The 16,524-nt window shown below is 53.8% G+C and overlaps 1 protein-coding gene and 1 pseudogene across 2 annotated transcripts; one reads left to right on the top strand and one right to left on the bottom strand.

Annotated features, from left to right (window-relative positions):
* Nucleotides 1–796: 796 nt before the first annotated feature.
* Nucleotides 797–11,848, bottom strand: HERPUD1 (homocysteine inducible ER protein with ubiquitin like domain 1). Of its 2 annotated transcripts, none has more exons than XM_075536344.1 (8): nucleotides 11,651–11,848; nucleotides 8,382–8,459; nucleotides 8,214–8,288; nucleotides 7,251–7,381; nucleotides 3,927–4,049; nucleotides 3,169–3,525; nucleotides 1,909–2,014; nucleotides 797–1,550 (listed from the first exon to the last, which is right to left on the bottom strand). In XM_075536344.1, the coding sequence occupies exons 1-8, from the start codon at nucleotides 11,801–11,803 to the stop codon at nucleotides 1,383–1,385; spliced, it is 1,191 nt and encodes a 396-aa protein (XP_075392459.1). In that variant the 5' UTR covers nucleotides 11,804–11,848; the 3' UTR covers nucleotides 797–1,382. The 2 variants fall into 2 exon arrangements, with proteins under 2 accessions (XP_075392459.1, XP_075392460.1); XM_075536345.1 differs by having other exon boundaries at nucleotides 8,214–8,285.
* A 2,297-nt stretch (nucleotides 11,849–14,145) lies between these two features.
* On the top strand, nucleotides 14,146–14,666 carry LOC142431724 (caspase recruitment domain-containing protein 19 pseudogene; annotated as a pseudogene).
* Nucleotides 14,667–16,524: the final 1,858 nt, after the last annotated feature.

The raw sequence follows: 16,524 nt of genomic DNA, 5'->3' as shown, positions 1-16,524 counted from the left end.
GAAGCTTTCTGCCAAAAGCATCATTTGAGGTCCATCTTGGTCAAACATTCACCCTGAATTTTGAACGGCTAAGTGCAGGGTCAGCAGTTCAAAACCATCCGCTGCTCTGAGGGAGAAAGTTGAGGCTTTTTACTCCTATAGTCGGCCTTGAAACAGGCAGCAATCCCTGGTCTTACAGGGTGGCCGTGAACCATCATTGACTTCATGGCAATGAGCTGTTTAGTAAATGTGATGGCAGGTGAGGTTCGCTGGTATGGATTTGGAGGCCTTAACCGGCCCCTACGCTGGACACTCCTCACCCCTGGTAGCAGGATGTCAGAACTGACCAGTCCCCCTTAGTGTTCCATATACCGTATATACTTGAGTATAAGCCAACCGGACTATCAACCAAGGCACCTAGTTTTACCACAAAAACGCATTAAAAAATGTGCTGTAAAGCTTGGCTTATATACCTACGGTACTTGTCTGCCTGGGTCCACCCCCCACCAGGGGTATGAGCAGGCTGTCCAGTCTCTGTGGTGAGTCACAAACAGCTCCCATGTGCCTGGTCCCCCTGTCCTTTGGTGGGCGTTCCGGACTATGGCTGGAAGGGCCCGTTCCTGCACTGCACTGCACTGCACTGGGGGTTGGGGGGGGGGCGTTTTTGCTCCTGCTACGTTCCTTCTCTCCCCTCGCCAGACTTCCCTTATCATTGGTCCACGACGCACGTCCTTTCATTAACGAGACACAAAACAGGGCCCTTGAACATCCGCAGCCAGGGACAAAGGACACGGCATCAACTGTGAGCTGACCAGGGTCGTTCATAGTAAAACTTTATTGAACAGAAACTAGGCAGAGGCTTCCACCCCCGCCAAGCGCCCCTCGGTTGAAAGTAAAGCGCGGCGTTTTAAAAAGCAATTATACATAAGTCTCTCCTAGAAAAGTCCTGCTAAAACATGTCTAGCAATTTCATTTGATTATATAAAGTAGTACACTTAGTGTAATTTAAACATTCCAACAGGAATCAAATCGTACCTGCAGAACCATGTCTGCATCTATGACATCTATGTACAAACACACATGCAGACACACATCTCTGGAAAAGGTGCTGGGCATCAACATGCAATGCGAATGCTTCTACGCACAGTGCCTATGGGACTACCTACAGGACATATTAAAGCTCCTCAGAAGAAAGACATGAGTAGCCTTCTGCATATTTTGTTCATCAATTTGTATCATGGCTTCACGTCTTACTGCTTTTGCTCCATCACAAAAGCCTGTCCTCCTCCTCTTTGGGTCTTTTGACAAGGTCACCATGGCCGTGTCCAGGTGGAGATCCAGCTGGAGTCAGAAGATCCAGCCCCTCCGGTCGGAGCCGCCAGCAGCCGGCGGAGCAACGGCATTCAGTTCGCGAGGGCCGGGGGCCCTTCGGGCAGAAGGGAGGCAAAGAAGGTCTTGAACACGAGCCACGCCGTGCTCATAAAGGAGGGCCCGGTCTGCTCTTCACGCAGGCCGTCTCTGTCTGCAGGGAGGGGGCTGGGCTCCTCAGCTTCAGGGTCAGAGCCCTCTTCCTACAGGTAATGAGAAGATTGTTAGGGTCCTGGGGGCACAAGTAATGTGCCACAGGCAGGTGGGGCCCTGGGCCGGTGAGCTTTCCCTGGCCTCCCTCCCCAGTGCACTGTGCTGGGAACATCTCCTCGCTTTTGAATATTGCTAGTGGCAAGGAATAAAGCCAGCCAAGTAACTAGATCTTCAACTAGTATTACGCTAACAGTTGCGCTGCCCAGTCATGTTCACGAAAATACCGAGGTAAGTCAGACGGAAGCATCAGCAATTCAGTCTGATCGCTCAGTACTCCGCAAGGCTGGCAATCTGTCGGCTTTGGGCGTGGGAGCCCAGCATTTCAGGGGTGCGTGGGCGGCTCTGTACCTGCAGATTGTTGTTGGGGTCCTGGTTCACAGCATCGTAGGGAGGACCATCATTCTGGAAGTTCTGAAAGGGCCTGGGTCTAAATGGAAACCACCCCACGTGATGCCTTCGAAGGAAACACAGAGAGAGAGTCTGCTTCAGCCACCATCACAGGGAGATTCACACAGGGATTTAAGTTCAGTAACCCCCACCCGCCCTTCCTGTAGCCAAACCAGCAGGCTGCTGACATGCTCGCAATGCCTCCCAGTCTTCTCCACAAGCACCTGGAAGGCAGGGCCTGGGTTGTGTGTGCCCAGCAGCCTGAGGTACCGAGCACAGAGCAGACGCTCAAGATATACCTATCCCACCAGAACCTTGTGCGTACACGCACACACATGCGCACACACACAGCTGTGGCTGTATTTTAACACACAGCGGGGCTTCAAAAATTTTGTGGAGAAATGGAATTGAAAGTTAAAGGGATTTTTCCCCCCACAAACTTTTGAAGCTCCCCAAAGTTTGTCACCTAACTATATGAACTCAACAGAGCAAGGCTTTCACTTGGGAAACGCAATCAACTCTTGAACTATGACAAGACACGGACTCTTCCATTCTCACGGTGTGTGCTGACAAAGCTGGGACTCACGGCCATCGAGTCAATGCCGACTCGTGGCCACCTACAGGGCAGAGCGGATCATTTCCAAATGTGTCTTTTTAAGGTTTTAAAAAACTAAAATAAAAACCCCTGGTTACTATAAAGGGAAAAGAAAAATCTCTTCTTTCAGCTTCAACGATCAGCAAGCACCCAGCACGCTGGGTTGGCATCGGGGCCGGGCAGTCGTGGAGGCTGTCCTGGCACTGCAGGAGGGCTAGCGGCCTTTCCAGCCTCTACCCATGAGGCGCCTGCAGCACCCCTCCCGTAATGACAAGCACCCTCGTCTTCACAAAGTGTCAAGTGTCTGGGGGAGCCACAGTGCTGGGTCCCAGATAAGCCAAGCACCCGGTCTAGGGGCTCCCTGGTTGTGAGGGCTGCTGGTGGGCCGGGCCTGACAAAGACAACCCTGTTCTTATTCAAAACCAGTGCAATCCCCTCTCCGTGTGTTTCCTTGTGGCTGCGTTACACCCGTGAGCCTGCACGGACCCGACCCGGAGGCTCAGGGAGTGCTGCTCTTGCACACACACACACACACAGTCAAGCCATGCGCCCTCACTCTGCAGGAAGTGCCACAGTGACCGACTCTCAGCGAAGGGCCAGGCGGGCAAGCGGAAGCAGCTGCTTACAAGTACATGACGAAAGTGGCCCCCAGGACCATGAGGAATCGGCTGGGCGAGGAGTAGAAGTAGAGGATGCTGAGGAACACCGAGAAGGTGGCCGCCGAGTAGGTCCAGTCCAGCCAGTCTCGGTTGATCTCGTCGTCTTCTTCCACAATCGGGCCGCCTTGGGCATTCATGCGCAGGTTCTGATTGGCTCCCGGATTGACCACCACTTGAGGAGCAGCATTCTGATTGGCAGGCTGGTTTTCGGCTGGAAACTGGTTGTGAATCGGGGCCGGGGCCGGAGCCGGGGCAGAGACCACAGGTATCTCTTGGGCACTTGGTGCTGGCACAAACGCCCCAGAGGCGGCAGTGGCCGCCAAGCTGAGATGAAAACGCCAGTTAGAAACGGTCGGCAGTGGGAGCCTGCCTCCGGCAGTTGTTCCTCTTTCCATCATCCCTCCCAACCACGACTGCCACGAGAGGCCACTGGACAAGTGTCCTCTGGGCAGTCACTGTGAAAGTACGGTGTGGGAGCAAATTAAAATCGCATCCCCCCTGCCCCCCACCCCAGAAAACCTTACAAACGGAAAAAGGAGCAGCCTGTTGTCAACAAGTCACCAGACTGTCAGGCACAAGCCTACTCACTAATGGGGGCAGGTACCCTTTACACGCTCCTGGACCCCACAGCCGGCTGACCAGGGCCTCACTCAATCTGACGACACCCCCGCCTCCCCCAATCTCCACTCTATGGGGGACCTGCGGGGGGCCCCCAGAGGACTCACTATTGCATGTAGTACTGCCGGGCATAGATCTGCTGGAACCAGGAGAGCTGCAGCCACCCGTACGTGGCGTAGCCCGAGAAACCAGGCCCCAGGCCTTGGAGCGTCTGCTGGGCAGCATCAGGCCTGTCAAGGAATAAAACAAGGCCTCCCTTGAGACGGGGTGTGGGATGAATACAGGAAAATCAAGTTTAAGTCACAAGCAGGGATTCTGGTCAGAGGAGACATTTTCCCTGGGCTCTCATGGGAATCGTGGGTTCTGAGAGAGCTTCCCTGTGGCAGGCAGCCACCACGCTGGCTACTGGGGCCCGTCCACTGTGGGCCGAGCCCCCATGTAAACAAGAGCCCCCAGGCCAGCCTTGGGCTTCCACTGGGCCATCGGCTGCGGGGACACTGCTGGTTTTGTACCCACATGAAATTAGCTGGCCTTCTGCGGGTTAAGTGGGTCTCGGCCGCAGTGTTTTCTTTGCCCAGTATCACTGCAGGTGCAGAGCCACTGAGTCGCCCTTCCCGCACAGTCTTTCCCTAAGGGACTCCTCCATTCCCGGGGCCCTGGGTCTGGATCATGCAGCAGCACCTGCATGTGAGCCATGACCACATGTGCCCTGCCTTTACAGGCTGCTTGGCCAGGGACTTTGAAATCTATCTCAATGTCTCCAAATAACTGTGGGGAAAAGGATCGTGCCCCATTACACTTGGGGGGGGGGGCACTTAGTGAAGAGATGAGAGCAAGGTCACCCAGACCTGGCTTGTTTGGTGCAAGCTCACAAGTCTGTGTGGCAGCACCACCTCATGTTGCGTGGGCAGGGCAGGGCGGGGGTGGAGGGGCCCTCCTATTGGCTTTGTGCTCTGCAGGCTGCACTGCACAACGTTGAGACCAGGGGGTTGGACATGCGGCCACCTGTGCAGGTCTCCAGGGAAAGTCACTTATACTGACTGTTCAGTAAATATTTGCTCACTAAAGTCACCTGGTTTGAACCTGGTGGATTTCACACAGTCAGATGTGCAGGATGAATCATGGAAGCGGGGCTGCATTTTGTATTGTATCCAATAATGTACCAAATTATCCAGTTTTTCTGCTGACAGTTTTTTAATCAAATCTGGAACCCAGAGTATTTCTAAAATAATCTAATATCAATGCCTCTTGGTCTACTAGGAGGGGGTACCCCACAAAAACACGGAATTTTTTTCACCCAAAGCTATGTATTATTTTTTTTTGTTTACAAAGCAACTTTATCGCCTTCAAAGTACTCTCTGTTATACTTAATGCATTTGTCAAAGCTGAGATTACATTCTTGGAATCATTTTTCAAACTCATATTTGGATGGCTGACAGCACCTCCCTCAATTTTTTCTTCACCTCTTCTACGTCATCAAATCGCTGCCCTTTCATGTCCCTCCGCATTTGTGGAAACAAAAAGTCACACGGAACGAGGTTAGGTGAGTAAGGTGCATGGGGCAAGAGCAGGTGCACTGTCGTGGCGGCAAAACCAGTGCCCCGTCTGCCACAAAGCAGGCCTTTTTTGTGGCACACTGCTACACACTCTTTTCAGAGCTTCTAAATAGAAAGCTAGATTAACAGTCTGACCTGGTGGAATGAACTCCAAGTGCACTATCTCCCTCACATTAAAACACAAAACAAACCAGCATCGTCTTGATCTTTGATTTCACTAAAGCCTTTGGGGGGCAAAGGTGATGGTGGTGTCTTCCCCTGGCTCGATTGACGTGTGCTTTCAGGGTCATAAGAAAGAACAGCACATGTCTCACCAGTAATGACCTTGGGAAAAAGCCTGGGTCGCTTCAGAGCTGTTCTTCCAAAGCAGGCATGTTTTCACTCAGCGCTCGCTTGCCTGGTCAGTCAGAGCCCGAGGCACAAATTTCCCAGTGAGCCTTCTCATTCCCAAATCTTCTGTTACATTTCGCTGAACCAAGCTCCAAGATAGTCTGGATATCTTCCCCGTCGTTGTTCTTCAAGCACACGTGCACGAATTTTGTCAACATTTTTTTTCCGTTCGGGAAGTTGACGGTCGTCCAGAACGCGGTTTGTCACCAATCGACATTTCACCTTTTTTAAAAACAAGAAAACCCCTCATACACTTGAGTTCTTCCCATAGCACTGTCCTTGTCAGCTGTGTTCAACATCACAACAGTTTCTGTGGTATTTTTCCTGAGCAGAAAACAAAATTTCACAGCCACGTGCTTTTCTCTTAAATCAGCCATCACACACACAAAAAGGTTCAAGCAAAAAAACTTTTATGAAAAATTCACTGTGACCAGAGAGAACCTTTCTGGGCAACGCCACTGAGTGCACTAACTCAGAGCGAGCTGCTCGGTGCTCGCCTAGCAGGAGAATGCGGGCCACGAAAGCTCTGCCCAGAGGAGCTGTTTTGCATCTTGGTAGGGTAGCTCTTGGTATTTTCTGTCAGTTTTTCAGAAGTTAGCGAGCATGGAAGCAGGACTGCTTTGTTAGATCTGGTGGTGACAGTTGGTGCAAAATACAGGAAGCGTCTGCACGGTTAGAGATTGCACTTGAGTGAAAGAGCATGACGGCTGGAATTACTTCAAGTTCCTTTTTTTAAAGAGAAGGGGCAATAGGTGAAGCAGGGGCAAAGTCTTGCCCATCTAGTAGGCCTGGGTACGACGATGCTATATGGTGCCCTTTACTTCTGTGCAGATTACAAATTTCTATTAAGAAGAAGAAGAAAACTACTCATTCCTCAAACATCTGACTTTATCTACTAATTTTTTATACTAACAGAAAACCACTAGGGGCAGGGGGAATGAGAGTGTTTCAGAATTTCAGCTCAGTGAACACATGGCTTCCTCCCTAGGAGCTCTCAGAACCGTGTTCCAAGGACTAGCAAACCCACCGCACACCACGGAGTCAGTGCTGACTCAGAGCGACGCCCTGTGGGTTTCAGAGGCTGTTTACGGGAGCAGAGAGCCCAGTCTTTCTCCCGGTATGAAGTGCTGAGCACGCAGACCACAGCCCCATTCCGGGTCACTGCACCAGCAGCACGCCAGCTCAGGGCATTGAGTCACTTCTGGATTTTGCTCCAGATAAGGGCCTGCTTCCCAGTGCTACCAGCGCAGCGCTCTGGAACTGTCTCTCCACCTTCTGTCTCCCACTGGTGCAACACAGAGCACCCGGACACTCAGCAAAGGGGGGAGGGTAGGGGTGGCGCAGGGGGATGCTGACACTGGCTGGCTTTCCTGCAGCGATGCCCATTTCCACCCCAAGGGCACCCAAGGACCCACAGGCAGCCCAATGCAAACACTCCCGCAGGAGGGACACAGGCCTACGCCGGCTCTCTGTAAGAACACTCACGTGGAGATGTTCTCCCAGCCCGAGGGGGGCAGGTTCCGCTGAACTTCCCTTTGCCTTACGCCGTCACTCGAGGTGGCCCCGGAATACTGCCCCTGATTAAGCCCAGAGGGCTGCTCCGGGGGCGCGGCGACCTAGGGAAGGGCAGAGACAACACCAAGGTCAGGACAAGGCTCCGAGGCAACCGCGAAAGCAAGCTCAAAGGATGTGGGTGAACGATACACATCCCCCTGCCCCAAAGCGATGGGGAAAAAATCCTACAATTCGTTCAACCCAATTTTCAATCTATAGATACTTATTAGAGAGAGGGAGAGCCCCAATCTTTCTCTACAGTAACCCTGCTAGTGATCATTGGGAGAAAACATCTTCTCATGCTCCATCCGTATTGCAGACACTAAATTTACTAATCCAACGCATCTGGTAACCTGCAGGAGAGGGTGTGCTAGATCCAGATGTGTGAGAACAGATAACTCGGATGCACGCTCCGAGTTTCTCAGCAGGCTCGAATAGCAGTATTGTAGAGCAGTGCTTCTCCACCTTCCTCAGGCCGTGGCCCTTTCGTACAGGTCCTCATGTGGTGGGGACCCCCAACCATAAAATTATTTTCGTTGCTACTTCATCACTGTCATTTTGCTCAGTAGGTGGTGGTTTGACCCCTGAAGGGGTCATGACCCACAGGTTGAGAACCACTGCTCTAGAGTATGAGGTCATCGCTGGGAGGAGCACATCAGGGATCTGGACTGTTCCGTGCCTGGCTGGTTTAGTGAGTAGACTCAGTTAAATCATACCCCAGAAGACAGTTCGGTGGTCATCCCCTCTCCCACTTCCACAGGAACGGAAGGGTTTGTGATTACTGGAACACACTGTTGAGTTCCTGCTACCCCCCGGCTAAGGGGAAAGCACCCTTTCAGCGTTTTCCACAGTGTCTGTGGGACAAGGTGGCTTTGTCGCCAGCGACAGCCCTACCTTGGCACTGGTCTCTGGCGTCTTTGAAGGTGTCTTCACGTTGCACACTAGGTGTAAAACATGCCGTTTTTCCTGCTGAAAAAAAGTATTTACCAAGGACTTTAGGGCCTGGATTCAGTCTGGCTGAAGTGCCCCAAATATCCAGAAGTTCATGTGGAAGGGATGTACCTTTGGGAGTAACTCCCTGAGGCTCAGGTGGTCCGACAACAGCTTCCCAGAATAAATCAGCCTCTGGTCCTCAGGACGCTGAGCAGGGGGGACAAGAAAAAAGCAGCCAGGTCAGCAAGCAGCCCCGAAAAACTCCCAAACACAGAAAAGGGTTGCTTTATACAAATAATTTGGATATGTCGCCCCCATCCCCGTCAGGTTAACACGGGTTCAAAACTTTTTTACAAAGAGCTTAACTTTGAACTGAGTAGTGGCATAGGAAGGAATGCATCCAGGACAGCAAACGCTCTCAGTCCACACCTAGGGCAACCTCCGCGCCCCCGAACGTCGCAGGAATCCCCCCAGTCTTCACAAAACCACCCAGACGGCCTCAAAAGAACACGAAGCGCTTCTCAATGTAAATCTCTGGAGGCCTTTCTCCACGCAGAGCTCAGTGAGAGCGGAGATGCCGAGGGCTCCATGTCCCACAACTGTGGAATGGGAGCAACTGCACTGGGGACACCCGAGAAACTGACATGTCCAAGGGCACCTGTTACAGAAGTCACCATTCCAAGCACAGGGATCTTAACGTCAAGCTGTCTCCAGAAACAGGAATGGGAATAGCGAGACCAGAAGGGTAGGGAAAAGATGGGGAAAGGAGGGGAGGAAGAGGGAATGGTCAACACATAACCACCCCATCCCACCCTCCAAGGGGGTGAACAACAGAAACCATGGGGGAAGGGAGACAGCGGTCGGTGTAAGATGTGAAAATAATAATAATTTATAACTTATCAAGGGGGCATGGGTGGCGGGGAGCTGATACCAAGGGCTCAATAGAAAGTTAATGTCTAGAAAAGAATGATGGCAACAAATGTACAAAAATGCTTAATACAGTTGATGTATGGGTTGTTAAGAACCCCCAATAAAATGATTTTTAAATAAAAAAATTTTAACCAAGCTGTTTCACTTTCAAAATCATTTTAGTGAATTTTTCATTTGTGAGAGTGTATTTCTAAAATAACAATTCCAATGGTCTCTACCCAGAATACACCGGAATTCACCAATCTGCCAACCACTCTTGTGAAAATAACGGATTATGCAAAACGGGCAGTCCAGCTGGTGCTGTGTGAGCCTGGCGACATCGTGGTTCCGTGGGGCTGGTAACCACAGGGTCGCCAGTTTGACCACTGGCTGCTCACGGCAGAGGCTTTCTCAGCCCATAGCATGCCGTCTCAGAGATTCACACAGGATGTTCTCTGCTCCCAGTGTCACTAGGAGTTGTTATCAACTCCGTGGCAGTGAGCCTTTTATGGTGAATGGAGGAAAGTGGTAACTAGTCTGAGGGCATAAAGCCAACCAAAATCGTTGTTCTTTTTTTTTTCTTGTGTATTTTGGTGTATTTTTCTGTATGAAATCCAGGATAGGAAAATCTATAGCACCAGTACTTGGTTTAATAGTGTCTGGGAGGCATACCAGGGGAGAGGCTGGGGGAAGTGGGGAGTTAATACCAATGAGTACAAGAATAAAATGTTCTAAAATTGATTGTGGTGATGATTGTACAACTCTCTTAATATGACTGAACTTTTTAATTGTATGATAATTATAAGATAATTATAAGAAACTGAAAAAATTGAACCAGCAAAAGAAAATATCAAAATGGTACACCATCTGTATAAATCAGGGTTTGGGGTTTTTAACACTGTGCGATGAAAATGTGTAAACACCCTGTGCTCACTGGCTGGACGTAACACCTACGGAGTTGGTCAACTCCAATCCTACCCGAGGCCCCGCGTTACGGCTGAATTAAGACTGCTGCCACCAGAACTGGTTTGGAAACCACAACACCTGAGCGTCTGCGCCGCTGTCCCGTGTAAAGAAAGCCCTGCCTCCCACTGCCCTTCCCCCTGAAGACCGGATGCACACAAACGCGCTGCAAAAAGCAAATGAAGAGCGGCGTGCTCCGGATGCCATTTGGGGAGTCATGCTCCTACCCCCCAGTCGTTTGCAAGCCAAAGGCTCCCCCACCACCTCCCTGCCTGCTGTGACCCGTTTCTGATGCAACCAGAAGCACACCTGCGTCCCCGATTTGCCTACCTAACAGCCCCTCCCACTCGAACAACAGCCTTCCTCCTTTGGAAGGAAGGCTGGCTCTGGTACACCTGGAGGCAGCGCCTCGGTGAATTCTAAACGACGGCTCACTCCCTAAGCAAATGGGCAAACTTTTCACAACCACCCCGAAGGTCACGCCGCCTCCACACTCTGCACGGTGTGTGGCCAACAATCCACCGCCCTTCGGATAAAAACAGCACAAGACCCGACCAAGCCCACTGCCCCCGAGTCGGTGCCCACTCGCAGCGACCGAGCGGGCAGGGCCGCTGTCCTCCGGGGGCTAGCCCGGTCCCTCGCCCGCGGAGCAGCTGGTGGTTTCGAACCGCCGACCCTGCGGAGCGCCGCACCACGCCTCGCCCCTGCGCAGCCCTTCGGACGCCGGCCGACCCCGTCCGGGGCTTTTCCGGTTCGCGGCCGGAGGGCGGCGTGGGCGCCGCAGCCGCTTACATAACGTCCGTCCGAGCGGCCAGGGACCGCGCCCGGAGCACCGTCCCCATCACGTGGCGGGGAGGGCGGCGCCGGGCGGTGTTGACAAGCGCGTCCAAAACAAGGCCAGCGAGTGTCCCCGATCCAGGGCTGGCGTCCCCGCCGGAAAGCGCGCGGGCTCCGCCCTCGGAGGAAGCGGACGGCGGAGCGCCACGTCTCCGCGGGGGGCCCGCAGGGCGCTACCGGGGCCCCAGGGCGCGGGGTGGCACCTGCACCCTCCCGTCCGGAGCGCCTGGCGCGGCGTGCGCGGCGCCGTGTCCACCGGCGGGGTGCAATCCTAGCGGGACACCCGGTCGCCCTGAGGTCTGGGGAAACTGAGGCCCGCGGGGGGGTGGGGGGACGACGCACCCAAGGTCACGGTGGAGTCTCAGGGGCTGGACTCTGGGTGGGACCTGACCTGCGGTGACGAGGAAGGGAACTGGGGCAGCCGTTCTGGGTTTGGGGAAGTGGGGAGGCGAGGCGACAGGAAGGCGGGGTGATGGCGGCCAGCGCGGAGGCGACAGCCGCTGGGTAAAGCCCGCTGGGGACGCCTGCCGTACCGTCGGGCAAGGGGTGCGGGGGCACCGCCTGGGGAGGCGGCCGAGGGGGGGGGACAGCCGCCGTCGGACGGAGGACGCGGAGACACCCGGAGCGCAGCGGAGGACGGGGCGCCCCGGGCGGTGCGCAAGGGGGTGGCAGCCAGGGGCCCCTCTCACCGGGCGCTCGGGGTAGACGCGGCTCAGGTGGGCTTTGAGGTGGCCCACGCTCCAGCTGCGGTCACAGCTCAGCTCCAAGTCGCGGTGGCGCTGGTTGGGGCTCTTCACCAGGAGCGTGACGGGCTCCCGCTCAGGCTGGGCGTCGGGCTCCATGTCGCCTGCGCCGTGGGCACCGCAACGACGGGACACTTCTCGGGGGTGGCGCCCCCGGCCGCGGGGCCTTTTATACCTGCCCGCTGGCCGGGCTCTGCGGACGGAACCCTCTGTGGCCGGCGCCTATTGGCCGACGCGGAGGCCACGGCCCTAACGTGGACCAATCGGCGCCAGGATCGGGGCGGGACTGGGGACGTGGGCGTGGGCTGATGCAACCCGCCGCCGTTGCGTCACCGGGAGTCGTGGCTGCAGCCCGGGAGCTGGGCTTCGGCGGCCATGTTTGGATGCGTTGCCCGCGGGGCGCGGGGCGCGGGGCGCGGGGCGCGGGGCGCGGGGCGCGGGGCGCGGGGCGCGGGGCGCGGGGCGCGGGGCGCGGGGCGCGGGGCGCGGGGCGCGGGGCGCGGGGCGCGGGGCGCGGGGCGCGGGGCGCGGGGCGCGGGGCAGACTGGCGGGCTTCCTGGCTCAGGTTGCCTGAGATGCTTAAGGAGAGCCAGCCCGTTTGGCCCCCCAGCCTCAGTCTCTGCAAATTGTTTCCTCACAAAGCAGCCCCCACCCACCCTTTTTGACCCAGGACCAAGGCCGACGTCCCTTTTCATTTCTCCCAGGGGTCCCGCAGCCGGAGGCCTTTAGCTTTGCGGCCTCCCCTCGGGATCCATCCAACCGGTGAGCCTTCCCTGAAGGGACTTGGTTGCTCAAAGGTCCGGGAAGACACTAGGTAGCCTCTCTGGGCACCTGAGCGAGGTGAAGTCTTCCAAAGCGCTGGTGTCGATTTATGTATAACCTCTGGGTCTAAAAGGAGCCCTGCTGGTGGGGTTCCGTGTTGGGCTGCGATCCGCATGGTCGGCAGTTCGAAACCAGTAGCCTCTCTGGGGAGAAAGACTGCTTTCTACTCCCATAAACAGTGAAACCCACACGGGGTCATCATAAATCAGCACTGACTCGATGGCAGCGTGTGTGTTTGTTTGTTTTTAAATATGACACCTTCTGTCCGATTGGGCGGTGGAGGCAGCATCCTTCTTAGGTAGGAATGGCAAGCCGGAGATTGGAAGGATAATCACTCACCGTTCCTTGTAGGGCGGAGACGGGAAGGCTGGGTCCTCATTCTCCTCAAATGTGAGCACAACAACCTCTCTCTCATAGGCACGCCCTCCCGCCCCTTCACAGGGGGTGGGGGGAAGTCTTGGAAAAGAACACTGCACTGCCCTCATCCTTGATCCTACCCTGTTGGGAAGTCTGTTTTTTCAGGTGTGTTTTCTCGGGAGTCAAGCCTTGGCTTAGGAAGGTGGGGAGGCAGCAGGCGGAACCTGGAGGCTTGAATAAAAATAGAACGTGGGGTGATTTCTCTCTCAGCTGTCTTTGTACTAAGAAGAGAGGGAAGAGGACTTGGAGGAGAAATTGCCCTGAGCTCAGCTCTCTTGGTTGGTTTTTCTAAGCTGAGCAGGGCCCTGCCCTTTTTTAGTGGGCGGGCCTTGTGCGGCTGTATAGGATTCCACCCTGGTTTAGCACTGGGCTGCCATGGTCTTAAACTTCTTAATAAACTTAGAAACCCTGCATTTTCATCTTGCTTGTGGTCTCACCAATTCAATATCCAGTCCTTTTCATACAACCAGATGGACGAGACAGACCAGTTAAGAGCTGGTCATGCCTCGCATTGAAAGCTAACCAATGGGGCAGAGCCAGATAAGATCAGCAGAGGCCTCTTAAGGTGACAACCAGCAAGAGATAACAGCTTCCTAGGGGTATGAAGTAGACCACCCAGCCTGGCCTCCTCGTGCCTACAGTGACCAACACCAGGACCCCCGAAGACAGCTCAAGGGTTTTCACACAGCAGCTGGGGGGAAAGGCTCCCTAATTTCTGTGATTCCCTCCTGTTAGCCCCCGAGGAGGTAGCTCTTAAAGGACACGAGTGAGTCCATGTCTTGCTTGGTTAGAAAACCATTACATTCAAGTCCACAAATGCGCCAGGAATAGAATGATAAACAAAGCCTGACCTTGTGCTCAGAGACCTGACCAGGATAAGGTCTAGAGGGGCTTTTTGTTGTGAAAAAGACAGGACAAAAACAAATACCAAACAACCTCAAGGTCTCATACGCTCTGGGATGAATGAGGCACAGAGGAGCGGGAAGGGATTCCTCAAAAACTGGACAGAAGGGAATCGACACTCCTATAATTGGAATGGCCGGGCGTGGGTGCCAGGCAGCTCAGTAATAAATGCAGGTTGGGGTGGGGGCAGGTCTTTTGTAAGGAACCTCTGCCCACAGGGCAGGATAATCACAGCCGCAGGTGACTGGGCAGACAGTCCCAGAACTCAGAACTCAGAGCTAGGCAAAGCGATTGCTGCCATGCCAGATCAGACCTACTGTGACCACCTGGCCCAGGACACACCTTTCTTGATGGGTCATGGGCGTCTATGTGAGCAGCAGGTGGACAAGACCATCCTGCAGCTGAACCACTGCAACCCACAGATTCTCTCGCTCACAAAGCTGAAAAGTTTTGGAACCCCAAGGCAGCTCTATGGGTACGACTGTGCACCTCCTGAGCCACCTGCAACGGAGCAGTGAGTGGGACTGCCAGGAATTCTACCGCGCCCTGTACATCCATGCCCAGCCCCTGCACGGCTGTCCGCCTAGCCGGTACCCCCTACAAAGCTCAGATGGTACAGATCTAGACTCACACACGGAGAGTGGAAGCTGAGTGACAGGACCCCTGGGCTTTCTGGTCCTCCTTAGTGTGGCTCAGGACTGGCCCTGGTCCAGACAACAAGGTCCTGCCCAAATCCCGGTGGGCTCTTGGCTGCCCTCCTGTCATCACTGAGAGGCATGTCAGCCACTATCTGCTGACCTTCCTGGCAGGCAACTTGTGAAGTCCTTGACCACCAGAACCCTCTGCTTAACCCAGAGGTGCCCACCAACCGACTGGCCTGCTGGTGTTCCCCAGCCTGCTGAGACCGCCCTCCACCAGTCTGCAGCCCAACAGCCCACCCACCGAGCAGATCAGGGCGTTTCTTTTTCTGAAGGCTTTCAGGATCATTTTGGTGACTCACTTCAACCTTGTGTGTTAGTCTGGGCACTTAAGAGAAACAAATCGACAGAAAACTCATATGTATAAAAGAGAGTTTTATATCAAAGGTAAGTGCACATCAAGAAAACATCCCAACCCAGTGCTCGCCCAAGCCCATAAGTTCAACAGTAACCCATTAATCCGTATGCCCAACACCAATCCACAAAGTCCTCCTCCATCTCACAAAACACACACTATGATGCCGACTGCAGGAGGGAAGCCGAGTCAGTAAATGTGTAAGCATCTCTGCGCTGGCAGGTGTCTCCACATGGGTGCTCCAGCATCCAGGGCTGCATCGGGGTAGGTCCATGTGGCTTCTCCCCAGGGATGTCTTGCAGGAAACGGGCCTTGCCAGCTAAAGCAGGGAACTGGCGAAGACAGCTGCACCCTAGTCCGACCATCCGCAAGAGACCTGAGAACTAGAAAGGTGAGGCTCCCCGAGCCATTTATCCCCCTGCCCTTCAATTAACCCCACATGTGTTTATCGATCAGGTTGGCACAATAAGCTAACTACCTCACCTTGCTTTATGAAGGAACTTAATGCTCTTAAATGTCTGAGACTCAAAAAACAAAACTTGATAGAAGAGGTGAAATCTGAGCTGGGTGGGATTAGAAAAAGAGTAACAACTGGCAGCCTCTATTGCCTGGATGGCAATGTGTGTGCGTGCATGTGTGCGTGTGTGTGCGCGTGTGTGTGCATGTGTGTGTGTGCGTGCATGTGTGTGCGTGCACGTGTGCGTGTGCGTGTGTGTGCTTTAACCAGCACCCACCCATCTGTTAGTTTGTCATCCTGTAGTGCCTTGGGTGCGGCTGTGAAGTTACGCCACTGGTACTTCTTTAACTTAATTTATTGTGAACTGGGTGAAAGTTTAAAGAGCAGACCTCTCTTCCATCCAGCAATTCAGATACATTTTGTTTTGAGTCATAGATCGCAATCTTTACAATGTAGCATCACTGTATCCCACTTCTTCCCTGTTTCCATTCTTCTTTAGTCCTGTACCCTGTGAGCTTTGTCCTGGGGGAAATGCTGCCCTAAGCACCTCCTTACTGTGACTGTTCCCTCTGTGGACCCGTAGGGAACCCTCGGGGTGAGTTCATTTCCAGACCTGAAGGGTGACTGAAGGCCAAACAGAGTCTTGGGGGCTCCACCCACCTGCCTATCTGACCAGTAAGCTTGATCTTTTTTTTATTAACTTCAGCTTTGTTCCACATCTTTCTCCCACTCTCTCCAGAACTTTCTGATGTGATTCCTTTCAGAGCAGTTGGTAATGGTAGCTGGGTAGCAATCTAGTTCTCCGGTCTTTGGAGATGGGTGTTCTCCTGATCCATTGGACTAATTATCTCTATGCAATTTGGATTTCCTCTACTCTTCTTTCCTTCAGACCAGGAGGGACCACTACCTGCACCTTAGATGGTCGCTCACCAGCCTTTAACCTTCCAGTGGCTGCTCACCAAAGGAGGCTATAGAACAGAGTCTTTGTGGACGAGGTTAGGCCAGTTGACCTTGGCATTTCCAGAGCCCATGGTCCTGAGCCCCTAGCTCCCATGCCACTGGTACTTCAAATAATCAGCAGGGTCACCCATGATGGATACATTTCAGAAGATCTTCCAGACTAAGACAGACTAGAAAGAAAGGCCTCACAACCTACCTACAGCTTACA

Source organism: Tenrec ecaudatus, chromosome 18, assembly GCF_050624435.1.
Source record: "Tenrec ecaudatus isolate mTenEca1 chromosome 18, mTenEca1.hap1, whole genome shotgun sequence".
Lineage (NCBI taxonomy): Eukaryota > Metazoa > Chordata > Mammalia > Afrosoricida > Tenrecidae > Tenrec > Tenrec ecaudatus.
Note: the sequence above shows the minus strand (reverse complement) of the source record. Positions and strands in the feature narration are given on the sequence as shown.